This window comes from Mya arenaria, chromosome 3 (genome assembly GCF_026914265.1).
Source record: "Mya arenaria isolate MELC-2E11 chromosome 3, ASM2691426v1".
NCBI lineage: Eukaryota > Metazoa > Mollusca > Bivalvia > Myida > Myidae > Mya > Mya arenaria.
The window spans coordinates 68,828,512-68,849,641 of NC_069124.1; the positions used below are offsets into that span (position 1 = coordinate 68,828,512).

General features: G+C 36.4%; 1 protein-coding gene across 1 annotated transcript; it reads right to left on the minus strand.

Moving 5' to 3' along the window:
* Positions 1 to 8,820: 8,820 nt before the first annotated feature.
* On the minus strand, positions 8,821 to 14,277 carry LOC128228863 (hemicentin-1-like). Its single transcript, XM_052940391.1, has 8 exons — positions 14,110 to 14,277; positions 13,344 to 13,501; positions 12,884 to 13,037; positions 12,233 to 12,421; positions 11,487 to 11,585; positions 10,905 to 11,159; positions 10,527 to 10,778; positions 8,821 to 10,378 (listed from the first exon to the last, which is right to left on the minus strand). The coding sequence occupies exons 1-8, from the start codon at positions 14,165 to 14,167 to the stop codon at positions 10,269 to 10,271; spliced, it is 1,275 nt and encodes a 424-aa protein (XP_052796351.1). The 5' UTR covers positions 14,168 to 14,277; the 3' UTR covers positions 8,821 to 10,268.
* Positions 14,278 to 21,130: the final 6,853 nt, after the last annotated feature.

The following is a 21,130-nucleotide window of genomic DNA, read 5'->3' on the forward strand; positions in this document are numbered from 1 at the left end:
ATTTATATTTATTACCAAGACAACTAGCCAGCACGACATTCGATTTTAAATGCCCAATGTCGTGCTATTTCGATTTTGAATGTCCAATGTCCAATGTCGTGCTAGCACGACTTTCACTTTTGAATGTCCAATGTCGTGCCAGCACAACATTCGATTTTGAATGTCCAATGTCCAATGTAGTGCTAGCACGACATTCACTTTTGAATGTCCAATGTCCAATCTCGTGCCAGCACAACATTCGATTTTGAATGTCCAATGTCCAATGTCGTGCTAGCACGACTTTCACTTTTGAATGTCCAATGTCCAATGTCGTGCCAGCACAACATTCGATTATGAATGTCCAATGTCCAATGTCGTGCCGGCACGACGATCGTTTTTGAATGTCCAATGTCTAATGTCGTGCCAGCACAACATTCGATTTTGAATGTCCAATGTCGTGCTAGCACGACTTTCACTTTTGAATGTCCATTGTCCAATGTCGTGCCAGCACAACATTCGATTTTGAATGTCCAATGTCCAATGTCGTGCTAGCACGACTTTCACTTTTGAATGTCTAATGTCCAATGTCGTGCCAGCACAACATTCGATTTTGAATGTCCAATGTCCAATGTCGTGCTAGCACGACTTTCACCTTTGAATGTCCAATGTCCAATGTCGTGCCCGCACAACATTCGATTTTGAATGTCCAATGTCCAATGTCGTGCAAGCACGACTTTCACTTTTGAATGTCCAATGTCCAATGTCGTGCCAGCACAACATTCGGTTATAAATATCCAATGTCCAATGTCGTGTCGGCACGACAATCGTTTTTGAATGTCCAATGTCCAATGTCGTGCCAGCACGACTTTCACCATTGAATGTCCAATGTCCAATGTCGTGCCCGCACAACATTCGATTTTGAATGTCCAATGTCCAATGTCGTGCTAGCACGACTTTCACTTTTGAATGTCCAATGTCCAATGTCGTGCCAGCACAACATTCGGTTATAAATGTCCAATGTCCAATGTCGTGCCGGCACGACAATCGTTTTTGAATGTCCAATGTCCAATGTCGTGCCAGCACGACTTTCACCATTGAATGTCCAATGTCCAATGTCGTGCCCGCACAACATTCGATTTTGAATGTCCAATGTCCAATGTCGTGCTAGCACGACTTTCACTTTTGAATGTCCAATGTCCAATGTCGTGCCAGCACAACATTCGATTTTGAATGTCCAATGTCCAATGTCGTGCTAGCACGACATTCACTTTTGAATGTCCAATGTCCAATCTCGTGCCAGCACAACATTCGATTTTGAATGTCCAATGTCCAATGTCGTGCTAGCACGACTTTCACTTTTGAATGTCCAATGTCCAATGTCGTGCCAGCACAACATTCGATTATGAATGTCCAATGTCCAATGTCGTGCCGGCACGACGATCGTTTTTGAATGTCCAATGTCTAATGTCGTGCCAGCACAACATTCGATTTTGAATGTCCAATGTCGTGCTAGCACGACTTTCACTTTTGAATGTCCATTGTCCAATGTCGTGCCAGCACAACATTCGATTTTGAATGTCCAATGTCCAATGTCGTGCTAGCACGACTTTCACTTTTGAATGTCTAATGTCCAATGTCGTGCCAGCACAACATTCGATTTTGAATGTCCAATGTCCAATGTCGTGCTAGCATGACTTTCACCTTTGAATGTCCAATGTCCAATGTCGTGCCCGCACAACATTCGATTTTGAATGTCCAATGTCCAATGTCGTGCTAGCATGACTTTCACTTTTGAATGTCCAATGTCCAATGTCGTGCCAGCACAACATTCGGTTATAAATATCCAATGTCCAATGTCGTGTCGGCACGACAATCGTTTTTGAATGTCCAATGTCCAATGTCGTGCCAGCACGACTTTCACCATTGAATGTCCAATGTCCAATGTCGTGCCCGCACAACATTCGATTTTGAATGTCCAATGTCCAATGTCGTGCTAGCACGACTTTCACTTTTGAATGTCCAATGTCCAATGTCGTGCCAGCACAACATTCGGTTATAAATGTCCAATGTCCAATGTCGTGCCGGCACGACAATCGTTTTTGAATGTCCAATGTCCAATGTCGTGCCAGCACGACTTTCACCATTGAATGTCCAATGTCCAATGTCGTGCCCGCACAACATTCGATTTTGAATGTCCAATGTCCAATGTCGTGCTAGCACGACTTTCACTTTTGAATGTCCAATGTCCAATGTCGTGCCAGCACAACATTCGATTTTGAATGTCCAATGTCCAATGTCTTGCTAGCACGACTTTCACTTTTGAATGTCCAATGTCCAATGTCGTGCCAGCACAACATTCGATTTTGAATGTCCAATGTCCAATGTCGAGCTAGCACGACTTTCACTTTTGAATGTCCAATGTCCAATGTCGTGCCTGCACAACATTCGATTTTGAATGTCCAATGTCGTGCTAGCACGACTTTCACTTTTGAATGTCCAATGTCCAATGTCGTGCCAGCACAACATTCGATTTTGAATGTCCAATGTCCAATGTCGTGCTAGCACGACTTTCACTTTTGTATGACCAATGTCCAATGTCGTGCCAGCACAACATTCGATTATGAATGTCCAATGTCCAATGTCGTGCCAGCACAACATTCGATTTTGAATGTCCAATGTCCAATGTCGTGCTAGCACGACTTTTACATTTGAATGTCCAATGTCCAATGTCGTGCCAGCACAACATTCAATTATGAATGTCCAATGTCCAATGTCGTGCCAGCACAACATTCGATTTTGAATGTCCAATGTCCAATGTCGTGCCAGCACAACATTCGATTTTGAATGTCCAATGTCGTGCTAGCACGACTTTCACTTTTGAATGTCCAATGTCCAAAGTCGTGCCAGCACAACATTCGATTTTGAATGTCCAATGTCCAATGTCGTGCTAGCACGACATTCACTTTTGAATGTCCAATGTCCAATGTCGTGCCAGCACAACATTCGATTTTGAATGTCCAATGTCCAATGTCGTGCTAGCACGTCTTTCACTTTTGAATATCCAATGTCGTGCCAGCAAAACATTCGATTATGAATGTCCAATGTCCAATGTCGTGCCGGCACGACAATTGTTTTGAATGTCCAATGTCCAATCTCGTGCCAGCACAACATTCGATTTTGAATGTCCAATGTACAATGTCGTGCTAGCACGACTTTCACTTTTGAATGTCCAATGTCCAATGTCGTGCCAGCACAACATTCGATTTTGAATGTCCAATGTCCAATGTCGTGCCAGCACAACATTCGATTTTGAATGTCCAATGTCCAATGTCGTGCCAGCACAACATTCGATTTTGAATGTCCAATGTCCAATGTCGTGCCAGCACAACATTCGATTTTGAATGTCCAATGTCGTGCCAGCACAACATTCGATTTTGAATGTCCAATGTCCAATGTCGTGCCAGCACAACATTCGATTTTGAATGTCCAATGTCCAATGTCGTGCTAGCACGACTTTCACTTTTGAATGTCCAATGTCCAATGTCGTGCCAGCACAACATTCGATTTTGAATGTCCAATGTCCAATGTCGTGCCAGCACAACATTCGATTTTGAATGTCCAATGTCCAATGTCGTGCTAGCACAACATTCGATTTTGAATGTCCAATGTCCAATGTCGTGCCAGCACAACATTCGATTTTGAATGTCCAATGTCCAATGTCGTGCTAGCACGACTTTCACTTTTGAATGTCCAATGTCCAATGTCGTGCCAGCACAACATTCGATTTTGAATGTCCAATGTCCAATGTCGTGCCAGCACAACATTCGATTTTGAATGTCCAATGTCCAATGTCGTGCCAGCACAACATTCGATTTTGAATGTCCAATGTCCAATGTCGTGCCAGCACAACATTCGATTTTGAATGTCCAATGTCCAATGTCGTGCTAGCACGACTTTCACCTTTGAATGTCCAATGTCCAATGTCGTGCCAGCACAACATTCGATTTTGAATGTCCAATGTCCAATGTCGTGCCAGCACAACATTCCGTTTTGAATGTCCAATGTCCAATGTCGTGCAGGCACAACATTTGATTTTGAATGTCCAATGTCCAATGTCCTGCCAGCACAACATTCGATTTTGAATGTCCAATGTCCAATGTCGTATGTTTAGCTAACTTCACAATTAATGGTTTTATCAATAGTGATACGTGCAGGTATTGAATCACACTCATTCGAAATGTCAGACAAATTGCCTTTTCTAGCATTAAAGTCAGCGGCAATAAACATACCATCACAATTACTAAAACAATATATTTGTGGAAGTTAATGGGCATAACACGATTGAGCATCACGAGAATTTCCATGCAAATACAACAAAATCTGCACCTGTCGATTTGTGAGAAAACTTCAAACATATAATAATTTGTAAATCATATATATCACACAGTTTGATTTAACCAGTACGCCAACACACCCTGAAGCTTTTGGGGCATTTATATGAATGTCGGCTCTACTGAAGCCGTACCAATTGTAGCCATTTATTCCTATAATATTCTGGTTACTCAAATGCGTTTCATAAATACGTACAAGTTATGTCCGCGTATATAGCACGAATAATGTGTTCACGTAAAGCACTGTTGCTATGTGTTCATCCACACACGTTAATGTGTGCCAACGTAATGAACACGGCGGTGCGGGTGGGTTCCTATTGCTGATCCTGTGGATGGGGGTGGTTCTGGTGGCCGTTGTTATCACGTGGGCGGATGCGGCCGTTCGCGTCCACCCGGAAGTTGTTTCCTTGCGGAAGCTGACGGGAGTATGGTTCGTGCGTTCAGCTCAATCAAACGCTCAGTATCAGACTTGCTGCTTTTGATGAAAACTTGTTTATACTGAACAATGTCTTTGAGTACGTATTTGTTGCGCAACACGAGAACTTTTTCATCGACATCCCGGAAGCTGATCTTCACTAGGGTAAGTAAACCCTGCACGTATTACCTTAGACGAGTGGCATCGGTAACTCGGACTCTACTATGGACGTCGTTCCCTAATGCCTTAATCAAGTCGTTCGCCTTTGAGATGAGCTCTTCGCCGTCCTAGTACACAATGCCGCTAACAGTGATACAAACATCCGGGTCCTCAAGGCCGCGATGTCTGTATTCGGTCTCCGCGCCACCGACGCCATCGTTGTCTATACCGTTCACCGGGCGGTTTTCCATGGCGTCCATACGTGACTGGTGGGACTGGATCGTAGTGTGCACTTGTCAATCCTATTACTCTCTCTTATTGCACTTATTTTGCCGTCAATAGAGGCGGTCAAGTCGTGTTTAGCTTATCTAATTTGCTATCAAGCATTCGTCTTAAGGCCGTCTTGACTGTTCATTATTTTGCTTAAACTGGAGGATACCTCTTTCAGTGTATCCTTTATTAGACTCTAGTCAAAAGCTAGACCATTTCAAACCGGAACCGGAAATACATCGGATTATTTCCGCCTTGAAAAATTGATTAGGGGGATTATGTCCACCTATACAAAAATGAGTGGGAGGGATTTTGTTCGGGGGGAGGGGGATTTTGACCGCCTCCCTAGCTCTACATCTTGTAAATGTTATTTAAAGTTTGACTTTATAATATTGAACATGTCTACTGTTTCAGTAAGGAAACATTAAACACGAATTTCATGCACCTTGTGTGTCGCGCAGTGTAAAGTTTAAATTGTCGATGATCACGTACCGCGCAATTTGTACGGTGTTCGGTTTCATATTGAAAGGAATGTCTTCTTCCAGAGAGTGACTCGTAACAACTGATATCTTCGAGATTCTATTTTCATGACATGGAATTTGTTCTTAAAGGTAAATACAACGAAATGTTTATGATAAATATATAATAGGCATGAGCCATTCCAAGGATAACGAAAACAACGTTCACTTTTGCGCACAGTGTCTAGAGGATATTTTAAGTATCCCAAATGCTACGGGATATTGTAAACAATGCAGAGAATATATTTGTAGCGACGCGTGTTTGCGACGGCATGCGAAATTTAGACTTTCCAGAAACCACGCGTATATTCTTGATGATGATTTCAAGGTGTTTGTGTCGCATATATTTAATAAGGATCAAGTTTCTGAGCAAGCTGACCATCAAACTACAACTGATTCTCCATCGAGAATGAAGGCCGTGCTCAGAACTGAACTACAAACAAGGGTAGGCATAGACAAGGAGATATGCAGTATTCATGCAACATCTATGGTATCAGATGGCAATATCGTTCTTGCTGATATTAAAAATAACAATCTAAAACTGTTTAGTTCCGAGAAAAGAATATGCATCTCAGTTTTAAAGTTAGGAAACGGACCCCGAGATATCTGTACATCGAACAAAAGTACTAATATAACAAATTTATATGCTATTGAGAAAGGCGTCAGTGGGATTTACACGATTTCAACGAAAGGAGGTGCGCTGAATATTGAAGGTACTTTAGATACAGAAGGAGAGTGCTTTGGCATCGCTTGCTGGAAAAATGGCATTGCCGTGACAATGAATGTCAGAAGTTCGTTCTATGGAAATACAGAACTTCGCCTCCTGGATTATCAAGGCAGAGTAAAACGGAAATGTACCCCAGAGAAAACAAAAAGTCTTAAACTTAATCTGCCATGGTATTTGTCATCGAATTGTGATGGTCAACACATTCTTGTGTCAGATTTCGGTAATCACACATTGACTTGTCTTGACGTTGATAAAGCGACGGTTGTATTCGTGTACAAAGATGACACATTGATCCGACCTGTCGCAGTTGCAACAGATTCAAATCGTGATATTTTTGTTACCAGCCAGAGGGGACACTGCGTACACCACATTTCAAAAGATGGTGTGAAAAAAGGGGTTATTTTTTCAGAGCAAATGGAGTTTCCAGGCGGGATATCATTTGACTTAAGTCATCCAGAGCTATTTTATTTACAATGCATTGGGTGGTCAGATACAATTCAAGTTTTTGACCTTGTCAATTATTCTGTGGATGAAGAACACTGAAACCCCTTCATATTAGAACAAGAACGTATTTGCTACATGCAAGGTTTTTTCACAGAACTGATTCTTTACACTGACCATTCCGTGGCGGTACATCCAACTTGCATTTAAACGGCTATTTTGATGTATGCAAAGTCCTTCAGTTAGTTTGTAAGCTTTGTGTCTCTCACACAATTTACTAAATTATGTGATATTATAAAGAAGTCGGATCTTCAATGGAGATTATGTGTTATAGTGGCGTGTACTTAGTGATTTATCGGCATGTTTAAATCTCCATGCGTTTTGTGTCACATACGGCACATGAATTTGCAAAGTTTAAAATTGCAATTAATTCTCAAGTTTTCCTATTTTCTCTTTTCTAGAAAATCCAAAAATCTAAAAATCCACCAATTATGTATTTTCTTTTTCATTGACATTTAGTATAAAATGTTCAAGAGGTTCATCTATGTCTTAGTCGTATATGTTTATCAATGACCTCAGTCATGTATAAGTATGTCAACTATTAAAACTGCTTTCAACCAGTTTTTTTTTCTTTCTTTTTTATTTTTTATTTCGATTTTATGTTTTTGGTTATACAAAATTGTGACACCCTTACTATTTGATTTATTCCCACTTAATACACAGTCGGACATCAATAGAGCATGTATAAAGCATACTCATTTTAGTTAAGCCACTCCAACATTTGTTTAAGTTTAAGATAGTTGACTCAGCATCGCACATCATGTGTCGTAATTTGTGGCTCCAAAATAATAAATTTTTAGAATTAAGGACCGACCGCGATGCAAATGTCGATTGAATGACCAAAATTTAAAATGTTGAAAAAAAAAATCAATTTCTATTTAGTTTCAGATTCAATATTAAACAAGCATAATTCTTATATCCGTTGCAACATGAAAAGCTTTAATTTGGAGCATTTTTTACAAAAGAATATTTTATCAGATTTCCAATCAAAAAGCATTAACGTTTTCCCGGAAATGTCTTAATACAAAAATAAATTGTTTATGAGTGAAATTTATCGGAACTGCCCAAATCAACAATGTCTTGGGGGCTTTGTGTTGATTGTAGCTATTTACAAAATGTATGCATTTTTGTAACCCGGAAATAAATTTCATCCACTATTTTTCATTATTTCTCTGAATAACTTTCTTATTTGACAAGATAGTATCAAGAACTCCCAAAACATTGTTGAATAGGTAGTCTGGGGCATTAAGACATAAAACAAAGTAATAATGTCGACCGACTTTTCCGAAATAATGTGAATCCTTTTGATCCAAAATCTGTTAAAATCTTCTTTTGTAAAATTTGTTTAACTCCTTATAACCCCAAAGCATGTCACCAAGAATATATGTTTCACTCCCAAAAATGATCGTTCCTCAAAACTAAATAAAACATGATCTTTTAAACGTTTAAGTTTTTGACCTTCCCCTACCACATTTTGCATTGTAGCCGTCCCTTAAAATCAAGGCACTATGAGACCGTAACGCATTATATTTCGTGCAGTATATGAATAGCTATATGCTATTACTTTAATTTTTAGATCATTTAATTTATATGAATTATTTCTGCTATTGTTAAATTAACTTATTTACAATTACTTCCGTGGTGGGCTGCTTGCCTAATGCATACTACTGCAACTGCATTATCTTATACATTATAACAAATGAAAACAATCAAATTAAATGTACATTTCTTTAAAGCCTTCAATCTGTATAATAATTGCGATATGGGAACGAAAACGAGCCATACAAACTAGCCCTTCTTATAAAACATAATTAATGTGGGCCTCTTGTACATATTCCTCAATTCAACCCAAGCAAGGTGCATAATATATGTTTACTGACAAAATAAAGAAATGATATAACAAAGACTCTTCAACAGGTAATTAATTTGATTACAACAATAACATGAAAGTGTAATGTAGTCATCAATAAAATGAATATGTTGATTTAGTTATTCAGTGTTATCCATAGTGTACATTCATCTAATCTATATCATTAACACTTTTTGCTTAAACGTTGAAAATTGGTTTTGTTTTTCAAGTTTGATATGAAATCATACTCTCAATGGCATGCACCATATTTGAGAGTGTTTGCAATGTTTTTATTTATACATTTATTCTCAAATCAGATCGGTAACAAGTAGGCGGAGCTGAACATTCTTACCGTTCAATTAGTAGCGTCCATTTATTGAAATATCAATGTAAAGTTAACAGAACGCGGCTTGTTGAACTGTAGCTTGTCAACTTGTTTTATATTTCTGGAATTGAAGTTTGAAGGAAAACCCAACATATTTGTTAAGTATAATAAGAAGGGAAATTGTTTGATACGAACATTATAACAAGCATACAACATATGCAAAACAATAAGTACAATGACGATCAACAGAAATGATTGAAGATCAAACGTTCCTGAATTCTGTGTATCAAGTTAAATGAAATGGTAATTCAAAAATAAACTACGTCTAAACACAGTAGACAGCCAAGTCTAAACTTGAAGACGTTCTATTTATTTTAGATTGCACGATAAAAAATATATAAGTGTAAATGTTTGGACTATAAACGTTTTCAACGACATTAGAAACTAAAACGGAAAACGTGTTTAACTCACACTGTTGCCAATGATAACAAAAAAGCGTTTGATTGCATGATTCATTTTAGAATTATCGCTTGCCATATCTTCGAAATGCCTAGAGATGTTTACAGAACTATACCGTTGATGTTTGGCTGTAAAAATGGTACAAAACAATTATTATCTTGATTGAAAATATGCATATCTCGGGTTTCGCGCTTGTTGTGTAAAATTTCAACATTTCGGGTAATGGTTGCAGCAACTACCTAACTAACTTATATAACATATACAAACTTGTCTGTGAACATGATTTCGTTCTTAAGCCATTTCTTGGAAATCATATCTAAAATATACCCAAAGTTTTGTGAAAAGTAGAGGCAGTCGGTGCCTTGAGTATGGAAACAAAATCAAAATTCATGCAAAAAGCTACAGAAACAATCTCAGTAGCAAAAAGTTAAAACATAAACCCGGTTTAATGGCACTAGGTAAACGCCAAAGACATATAACATAAAATCACAAACAAGAAACATGGACGAATCGCACAAAACTCCACAAGCAGCACAGTGCACACATACTAAACATAACAAACTAGAGCAAGAAACCAATAAATAAAGAGGCAAATTAGTTATGAAGCGTTAATAATTCTCACTGTAGTTGCTTGCATTAATTGAGGATTATTTTGTTAGGAGTAGGAGTGGATCTTTAAAAAATAATACAAAGAAATCCAAGTCCAAGAATGGTTTTCCAGTGCAATTCAATTGCAACAGCGAGACCGGCTTGGTGGGAAACATCTTTAGTGGCTTCCGATATGTCTGAAAGAAAGTTGACCATAATATTAGCAACGCCATTTCGTTTCAATATGTGGTACAGCTGAATAGATAATAATCATCCACTAGATTGCGTTGAATTTTTGCGCAAAGTTTAATGCTAGATTCGCAAATTGAGATTTTTATTACTTGCCTTCGGGGAGGAGGTGAATTTCTGCTGTCGCGGTGTAAGGGGTTACATTGTTAGCAGCCGTACATGCGAAGGTACCAGCGTCATGTTTGACAAGATCGTAAACAAGGATCTCTGCACGTGGAACGCCTGAGAGTTGACGATATACTGTGTTTGCACTTTCATCAATGCGAGAGCCATTTTTCGTCCACGTCACGTTTGGAACAGGGAAGCCCGACACATCACAAGTGACGTCCCACACATTCGTTTTACTTACTAGAACAAAATAAATTGCACAACATATTCTGAACGAGTTTTATCTAACCATGGTATAGCATATCATTTGTGGATAATGAGATCCTGTATCATTCATTTCAAACCCTTCGGATTGTAACCGCTTACCGTGTGAATTCAGTTTTTTTACTCCGCCATTACTTTGGCAGGTATACACGGCAATATCGTTCTCGTCTTTCTGGACAGCAACAATCTTAGCATTCCACACACCTCGATATTGCAAGAATCTTACACTTCCGTCATCAACAATCGGTCGTCCCTTCCTGTACCATGTTACATGTTTACTGTCTCCACTTGTCTCACACAGAAGCTCCAATTTCCGAAGAATCATCTGGCGTGAAGACGCTTTTATTTTTGGCCCACCTTAAATAAAGCATATATTTTTTACATTTTTATTATTTTAAGATAATTATAAATTAAATACATATAATAGTGTTTTTGAAATAAATAATCAATCGATTATTTTTTAAATGGAACATAGATATTTTTATATATTTTTTATTTATATGCCGCCTGGTAAACTATTAGTCGTAAAAATGACATTTTGGACAAATTGTACAATATTTTAGTATCAGCCAAATGTGAAAATATCACAACAACAATAAAGTCAGTCAGTCTTGTTTGCTATGAGTTTGTACGATGCATTTGCTCAATCGTATTTTTATAGATTTTAAATGAACTACACTTTACCATATAAGAACACAGCAGTCGGTTTCAAAATATGTCGTTCCACTAGCAAATCTGGGTAAAAAGTCACTGTGCACATGTACTGCCCTAAATCTTCGGATCCTAAATATAAGAGACATGAACACGTACATACAATAAAGTTTCTGCACTTTCCTACATTGAAGGGACTCTCTCATGCTTGGCACTGAAACGAATCACCCATTAAATAGGCATAAATACCTGCAGTATTGTCAAGTGGTAACATTAATATAGTAGTGCAAAATTATCATCTGCACGTGCGCCGTCTATTTCGCTATTCAAACGCAGCTCAAATTCAACGAATTCAAAGACAATATTTTATCCTTAATAGGCATTCCATGCATGGTACAAGCTTTCAGTAACGTATTTATACTACACCTAATGATTCGCTATAATATTATACTTCATTTAGTTCAGAAAACGAATCCACACACGTTGCTATTTTCCAATTTATGAGAGTGTCCCTTTAAGATGATTATGTATTTCAACAAAATACAACATTTTGTATATTATGATGTAAACGGGTGTTTCAAAACACTTGAACAAATTATCAAAAACATTATTGAAAACATTCGTATATTTCGCATACCATAATGTGATGTGTACATAATTATACAAGTTTAAACATCGACAGCATTAGACTATGTGATATTTCATGAGTCCTTGGTGTATCAGACAAGACCTTGTATTACTTTGGTCGATTACATGTATATCCTCATTCATGGTCTTACTTGGATCTGATATAAGCAAACTTCCATTGTTAAAGGCTTGGTATCGTCCGCTAGCCGTTTCTAGATGCATTTGGTTTGGCCCTGTCCATGTTATTGCCATCGGCAAATCGCTAGATGCTTTAACAAAACAACCAAGTCGGACTACCTTGTGATTGGACCCCAGCATCAAGTGGTTGCTTACAGGATCCACTACAAAGTCGAACGCAGTTTATAATAAAAACAACAATTCAAAAATATGAAGAAAAAAATCTGGGGGACAAAAGCAAAACGCACATATCGCAAATATAAAAACTGGAAGGTCTGGAGGACTTTTAAATAGTCCAGGTGTCATGACTACGAACAAAAGTCCAAGTCTAGATTCAGACTCTGAAAAACGCTGTTATTAAATTGCAAATAATCATCTTTATTTTATTCCTTTAAAAATTGTGAATACTTGTATAGTTTTTAATATTAATTCAGGATATTCCATCATTTTCAAAACTCAACAAGAAAGAAAGTTACAGTGAAATGAAGGATTGCAGTTTCGCCACTTCAGTCTGAATTCCGACTTTAGACTGTTCGTAATCATGGACACTGACTTTAACTACACTTGCAGCCTAATAGTTACTTTTTTCTGACTAAAATGGAACTGTTCCTAATCGTTGTACTTACAGTGAACAACGTTTACAACTATTGATGAAACCATGTCTCCATCTGCGGTCCCACACTCGTAAGTACCTCCATCTACCAAAGACGTTTCTTCTTTACGCAGCGTCAGTGTTGTAACAGTAACATTCAATGACGTTTTGTTGGTCGCCTTCGTGATCTATAACCACAGACGTGTGATACTAGTTTACTTCAACAATGTTGTAATATAGCTTTAGATCTTACGATGTAAGACTCTTTTAACATTATGTATGCTTTTTAAGCAAGTGCATCTTTGCATAACGGATTTTTCCAAAAGCTAGAGATAGCCAGCAGGGGAACCTTTTAAGATATGAATAAAAATATATCTAACGAACAATGACTCAAAGTTCTATACTTTAAAGACATGATCTAAAATGTGAAATATAACTGATATTTGTGCAGAAAATACGTTTTGAATACTTGTTTGTTAATTCAGAAAACTTACAATACATCCAATAGAATTATTGGCTATAATGACCGCTCCGTCTTTTACAAAGTTTACTCCTGTCGTGTTGTCGCTTCTAAGAATACATTGCAGATTAAGTTGGTCACCAGCCGCCAAAATCGATCTCCTCCTTTCCGGAAGAATTTTTATTGTATTTTCTGAAATAAAAGTACAAAAAAAATGTTAACGGTTAGAACGGTATTTAATACATAGCTGCCATCATGCCAGTTTGTTTACAGTGATTACTAATATATATTTCAAATATATAAGTATCGTATGCTGGGCGGATCAAACTATCCAAAAGAAGGTACGCGCGGAAGTTGGTAACGAGGCTACCAAGTATACCGGCCATGCAGCGTGTGTATCATCCGTCGCACACAGGTGAATCATTCTATGCCAAGCAAAAGTAAAACTTTTTTTTGTCAAATTGAGGTTGTCAATGTTATTTGCACATTTCACAAAAAAACAACGTGTGTGCAGTAGTTAACTGACCTCAACGTCATGGACTGCAGACATTTGAACAAAACAGTCAACTAGTTCGCAATAAATGTCCCCGTTTCAAAGCTTTGGATTTCTTTCGTTATTTTTTTAATGTGTCTAATACCTCCTTCCTGCCTTTTCGAAGTATTATATTATTAATCGAGTTTCATAAATTTACAAATATATCTATTCACGTGATAATAAACTTCCACTGGCTCGGTAGAAACACGGAAACGCATGTCTGTTTTGTAATTAAAACACTTTGCTACCTACAGACATTTCGTACCTTCACAACAGCAAGGAACTGACAAACCAAGTAATAGGAAAAGAAGTTTTACATCCATATCAATGTTTGTGTTATCAGTTTAATGTACATATGTAAGCAGCATCTAATTTTCTTAAATTTAACATGTCGTTTAAGACGTTCCTCCAAAACGGAACTAACAATTAAAACTTATAGATTTTATGGTGTAATCTACAAGTATCAACCACTTATTAACAGTTGTAGTGACAATAACACACATTCACTGTTCAATGACATGCAACTTAAAGATGCACGTACACTAATAGCATATTTAATAATAATCGTCAAGAGCATCACGTTTTCCATTCTTTAGCGTGTCCACATAAATTATAATAATTGTCATTAAGCGCATTAATGGTGAAGCGTGTCATTGAAGTCCGCCGTATTAGACATTTCGACGACATTCAATTTGGCATAAACTCAAATTTTAAAAGAAAGGGATGATAAACAGTTGGTTTCTTGCTACTTCCTAGTCTATCTCTATAGTAAAGGAAAAACGTTACTATATTCAAGTGTGGAAGTCAGTACTTCCGAAGCTTGTTTAATCTTAACTATATTTATTTTACAACGATAGTTAAGAACATGTTTGATGATGCGGGAGAGCGAGGTCATGTTTTATGGGAGTAAACCGGCAATCCCGGAGAAAACCTACTTGTCCGGCTTGGTAACAACAAACCAAACTCATAATTGTCGCTAGTGCCCAACCACGAAGTTCTATTTTCGGGGTTTTCGCTCGCGCTTGTTCTTCTTCAAAACATATATACTGGTTAGGGCCTGTTTTTAAAAGTATTTCCAGTCATTGTTAACTTAAAAAAGCTTACATACTTACAATGAAATGCGATCAAATGTGTTTGTCCGCGTTAAAGGTTTAAACTGTGTATTTGTGTTAATCCCAGGTTAATTTAATAAACGATTATTACACAAACGTATTTCTTTTCGGCATAATTAAACACTCAATGTCCATATTCTACTTCGAAAATGAACATTTCGAAATTTAAAATAAGTATCAATATTTAAGGGTTGTTTTGCGTAGCTCAATATATCTTAGCCATATGTAACGACCAACAAATACAACAAAGAAATCTAAAACAGTAACGTTAAACGGCAACGTAAGTTATTTACTTACAGTTTAACAACTTAAATTTCAAATAGCTAGAATGAAGAAAAACTTTATTTTTTTAATAGCAGTATAACAATGCCAGAAAATCTATTTAGGCATTTCGAATATATTAATGACACCAAAGCAGGCGTTTATTCCCATCAAATCACTGTTGAAATAACAACAACAACACATGTAAAAATAAGGTAAAGTCTGTGTCAACTATCAAACTGACAACAGTGGCAATTTCATGCCACGTGGCTCTGCGTTTGGTGGAAATCTTTTCCACCCATAAACATGTAAATAATCGCTCCGGAGTAATGCATTTTGTATAAAAACAATTATTTAAGCATTATTTTAGAATAACTCATATAAAAATGCTTTGAAATTGAAAACAATTTAAGGCCGCTAAAATACTGTATGAATAAAACACATTGATATATCATTGTTTTTCAATTAATCGCATGAACAATTACTTTGAAAAAGAGAACACAATTAGGCCGCTATGCCGCCAACTTCACGCCGCTAGGCCGCTAACTTCACGTACATTAAGCTGCCTTTTCTTGCAGCCATCGATGAATTGCAACCATCAAGTTTGCTGGCCGTTCTATTAGCACGAAACAAAACAAATATGTGATTGGCGCATCCTTTAAAAAAAATTGATGTTTTATATAAGTCCACGTTATAGAAGTACATGTACTTAAATGGATTATCCCGGTCTCTTATATATTGCCTGGGTCCGAGGATGTCCCTTATTTGTTCCAGACATCTTATTTATTCCATGCTTTTTGGAGATATTTTAACGTAATGGCTGCCATCAACAATGTAAATCGATGTCTCAAAGTTAATACCAATCGCACGCTATAGTGCGGAAAACAATCCACACTACAGAACACAACGACATATGTTATATAATGAACACTTATGGACATTCCAACTACTTTTCAATGGAATTGCATGGTTGTTGGAAATTAAGACTTGCCGTATAACGTTATCACGTGATTGATTAGTTATATATATACCGATTTGTGTAGATGCATAGCTCATGTTGCCACATACAATGGCCTAAGAGATTTAATAAAGTTTAGTTGATTTGGCTTGACTTGGTGCATGGTCTCAATTGTATCGCAGTCAAAAATCTTAGCATTACGTCGGCTTTCGACTGAAATATTAGATATTTGATCACACTTAATACTTATTCACCTCACACCAGGTTGCTAAGGTTACGTAAAGAGGCTCACTATGGCGGTGTACCAATGTCACACTTTCACGACATTTTCTTAATACATATAACAGACTTCGACGACGCGGATTTAGAGCTATCACGATAGGCTTGTCAAGCTTAAATGTTTAACTTTGCAATCATTAATATAAAGTTGGAAATAGGGTGTGGTTGTTAAACATATCGCTCAGGAACCGAGTATAGTGTACGATCTAGTTCTTAGTCTGCGCTATGTTTTGTTAATATTGATATGAAAATAGCAAACTTTTTCATATATGAAGCGATATGTATTTTGATTCTTGCAACTAGTAATGTCCACACTGTTTATTAGTAAATTTATATACATTGAAAAACACATGTCTGGAAAAGAAATCATATTCAAGACGATAAGCATTTCAAAAACGAGATCAAAAGTGTTTTGTTGTTTGTCATTTAATTGGTGTTACTTCACTTTTCCGAGGTATATCTATTGTTACATAGTTTTGTTTAAGCTTGAACACAAAACAATAATTAACTTTAATATAAAATCAACCTTAAATTTGATGAGAGTTGCGATTTATACGCACATAAGTTCCGTTCATTTGAGGAAAGAAATGCATTAATGTTAATACACTGTACAATAACAGTACCACTGTTTCATTTAACGTCAATATTTAAACAACGATAAGGAATGCTTAAAATTAGTTGTCAACAGTATCGACGTTCTTTTATCTTCAATGAAGCATAACTACAAATATATTAACCAAGCTATAAGTGTGCCAGCCTATCAAACATGGACCATATTGGACTGCAAGTACATTCCCCAACGTGCTATTATAATACCGCCATTTTCTCCAGTTGTGTTCTGTTATAAAAAAGAGTTCTTGGCTACACATTTCTGGAACTATAGCTAGTATGAAAATGATTGATGACTCGTATATTAAACTGTCTGTCCGGGATGCTTCGTCAATTTGTGTTAAAATAAGCTACAGAGGAATGAGATGAATAAAGGGCCAACCTTCAGATTACCCCTATTTTGTTTCGTTTTGTATACTTTGACAAGTATTTTTCAAAATTGCGATCTGTGTCCTCGTCTGCATTGATTAAGTGGTTGATGTTTAATAATGTGCTCCTCCTTTTAAAGCTATTTTACAAATTAAACATTTTCAAAAGAGTTCTCAGTGAGTTTACATAAAAACCTTTCGTTAGTCTTGAATTTCAGAAGAGATGCCGCGAATATCACTGCTCCAAAGGATATTTTCAACACAGGGGGGCAATACATAAGCGCTTTTCTGTCTTCTGACTAATCATTTAGTCTTGTTGACAAGCTAATGTTGGAACCAATAGTGTTTCTGCCGAACTTTCACTGCAAACAATATTTCAGATAGTACATACTTAAGTGACAGTTGTGAAAGTAGTTTGTATTTAGACAGGAATACAAGCGCATATTAACTGCAGATAAAGTTTTGGACTAACTCACACTAAACTTTGAAAAACTAAGGAATTTCGCAATAATACACAGCCAACAAGAACAATCTACGAATTTCTCAGCGTATCGCGTATCGTTTCCATTTGAGACTTTTAGTCAGCATATTTTTCGATAACCGTTTTGACATACGAATTGAACACACTGTAGAAGAAAACAATGTTAGCACGTCATGTTTTGTTTTTGTTATGATCACTATAGTCGATTGAGTTAATTTGTATGTTTGGTTTTTCTTTTCCCCAACCTATTTTAGTCTGTTTTAGTCTGTCGTTTTACCAAGCACAACTATATCCAACATTATGTAAAACAGAACGAGAAGATACATAAAACTAATATTATTTCATTACTTTTGTTGTGATCATGCACATGAAATTTTAAATTCACACTCGTTTGGACGTAAGGACGTAAACATTATCTTTTTTGCACTGACAGCTAAGCTAAAAATTACACAGCAGTGCTATTAAAACTTTTACTGCCAGGAACGGATTAGATATCAGTATGAATCCAAAAATCAATGCTATGAAGTACTGACATTAGAAAGTTTAGCACCTCAATCGTAATTGTTCAGAACTTTGTTAAAATTAACTATATTCTAACCATTTTACTCTTCGATATCGAAAATGCAGAATAAAATACACTCAAAGTATAAATAATATTCTGCTTATAGTGGGGTTACACTCGAGGTAAAAAACGTACAGCGAAACCGCTCGCCCACAAGATCATTCTCATATATGGATAACTTAACAGCGAAACCTTTTGTTGAATCGTGGAAAAGACAAGATATAAACTTTGTTAAAGGATTCCAGCCGTCAGTATCTTAGTTTTAACATTCATAATGATTTGCCACTATATTTTTTTCGTCATACGAAAAAGTGCATTTCGCAAAATATGAGTAAAATAATGCAATCACAAATTACTTTATAAACAGGGGATAAAAGAAAGTTTAAATCAGACAACCATAACTAGATTTATCAGGAAACAAGATATTACACTTAAAGTTGACATTTTGTCATTCTTTTGCGGATAAGAAAATCGTATTATAATAGCATTCAATCAGTGATTTTAGAAAGTGTACGTGGCAAAGCCTTTAAAGTGGTATCACCGCCCGAGTTTTAGCAATTCTAATAATAGCTAACAAAGTTCGTTCGCAATTTTAAGGTCTTTTTGAATGAATTTTCTGCTGACATCATATTAAGTCTGAATATGCCGATGCAAATGTTGGCCTTTATACCTTCGCAATTTTGATTCAGCGCTATTCATCTGCAGAAATGCTTTTTGGTTTACATATATTGAAACTTCTTTCGTTAGGTTTACTTCTAAAAACCTATTGCGAAAATATTAAAAAATAATAAGTATTTAAAAGTGTTAATTTACTAAGTTCCTTGATATTATGTGACGTCACACATACCTAATTATATTCCATCTTTTACAAATTGGATCAAATTCTTCAAGTTTGTATCAAAGAGTTAAATTCATTTAAAATTACAAATAAATGGAAAGTGTACTTTTATCTCTTAGCATTGTAATTGAATGTTGATTATTTCTTCTGATCCTGTTCTTTGTTCTTCATTGTAGTGCTATGTATACCGTAAACCTTGTAATTGTTAAGGTTGTGTTTGATATAAAAATAAATGAGCAAATTCTTACGTTTAAATTTCACGTTGCCAGATGTGTACGAATTTGAACGGTGTTCATAATGGTAACACATGTTAAAGAGATAAACACTTCATAAAAGAGACTTGATTAAATGTTTTCCTTGCAGCCTACCCAAAGATTGAATAGAGAAACACTTCCCATTGAATTCCTATCTAAATACCAATATGCTTCTAACGTATGCTGGACCATTCATCGTTACACTTCGTTATGAAGTTACATTCACATATACAATCTTTTAGTTTAAAAGATATGTTGGTATTTGTTTACGCCATACAGGTCAGCACATATTTATTCACTATATATACTATCGTTTGTATTATAAATACGTTTTACCATTCAAAATTTGAGGAAAATAACATATATCTACCTAAAACAATAAACGTTAACATTTGAATGTGCAATGTTGTCCAAATTCTTTATAATCACATTTGTGTTGACCAAGTTATAAAACATCTTAAGCCTAAATATTTAAAGTATCTGTGGTCTAGCCTAACATTCTGGAGATCACGGGATCAAATAATCTTACAGACGGACCACTTTGTATCTTGATCCCCTAAATCACTTTGTAAATTTTATTTTTGATAGAATCAATCTCTTTTCCAACTTTGTACTTGATTTTGGTTTTCTTTGAAAAGGCACAGTAAGATAATGCAATAAGATTTGGATGTAAGACTACGCAAACTCTTTTTGAAATGTCAGTTTATACTAATTTCTTTTAGCTCAATTATGACGAAAGCTGACAGATTATAGAATCACGCTATAGTCCGTTTCTGGGAACCAGTTTTGGTTACCGTTTTGAGAGGCCATGAGAAGTTAAACCTGGTTGGCGTGGTGAGAGGCGGACACCTGTACCTCACTATCACTCTCACCGTCTGAAATGTTCACATCTGCTACGGCAATTTTTGTTTTTGTTGATCGAAACTTAGTTTAATACTGAACGCTATATTAACCAGTTTAACTTTATTAAATATTTACACATACATTTGCAATCGAATGTCAAACCTATGTTACTCAGAACAACATCGACAAACACTCTACAAGTCGTTGGAAGCTACATGTCGAGCTGTCAATCAAGACTCAAAGTTGAATGCATATGTTAAATAAAAAAAACCCCATAGTTGTTTCCCCCAAGTAAAGCAACAGTTGTACAAACGGACAAACGGCTACGGTAATTATCAGTGCTATTCAATCACATCCCTCCGCGTACATTTTTTCTCTGGGAATTAATGGCTTTACCCATAATTGTATGAATGAAGGGAAACTAGAGAGGACCTGTCGACACGGAGATAAGAAAATAAATTGGTATTTCATGAAGGATACTTTGACAGGGAGTACAAATCCGTGGAGAAGATTGCTTCCTGTCGTAGTTTATGGCGAGAACAGTAACCGGAGAAGAGGGCAGAAGCTACAGAAACTGTCTAGTATGCTGTTGCCATTGAAAGTGAAATATAAAAGTATACAGGAACATCCATGGAAATAATCCTGATTGATTTCGAAAAATAGAGAGATTTTGAGATAGGACCAAAACATAAATGTTTGAATTTTTATTTTATATAGCTTT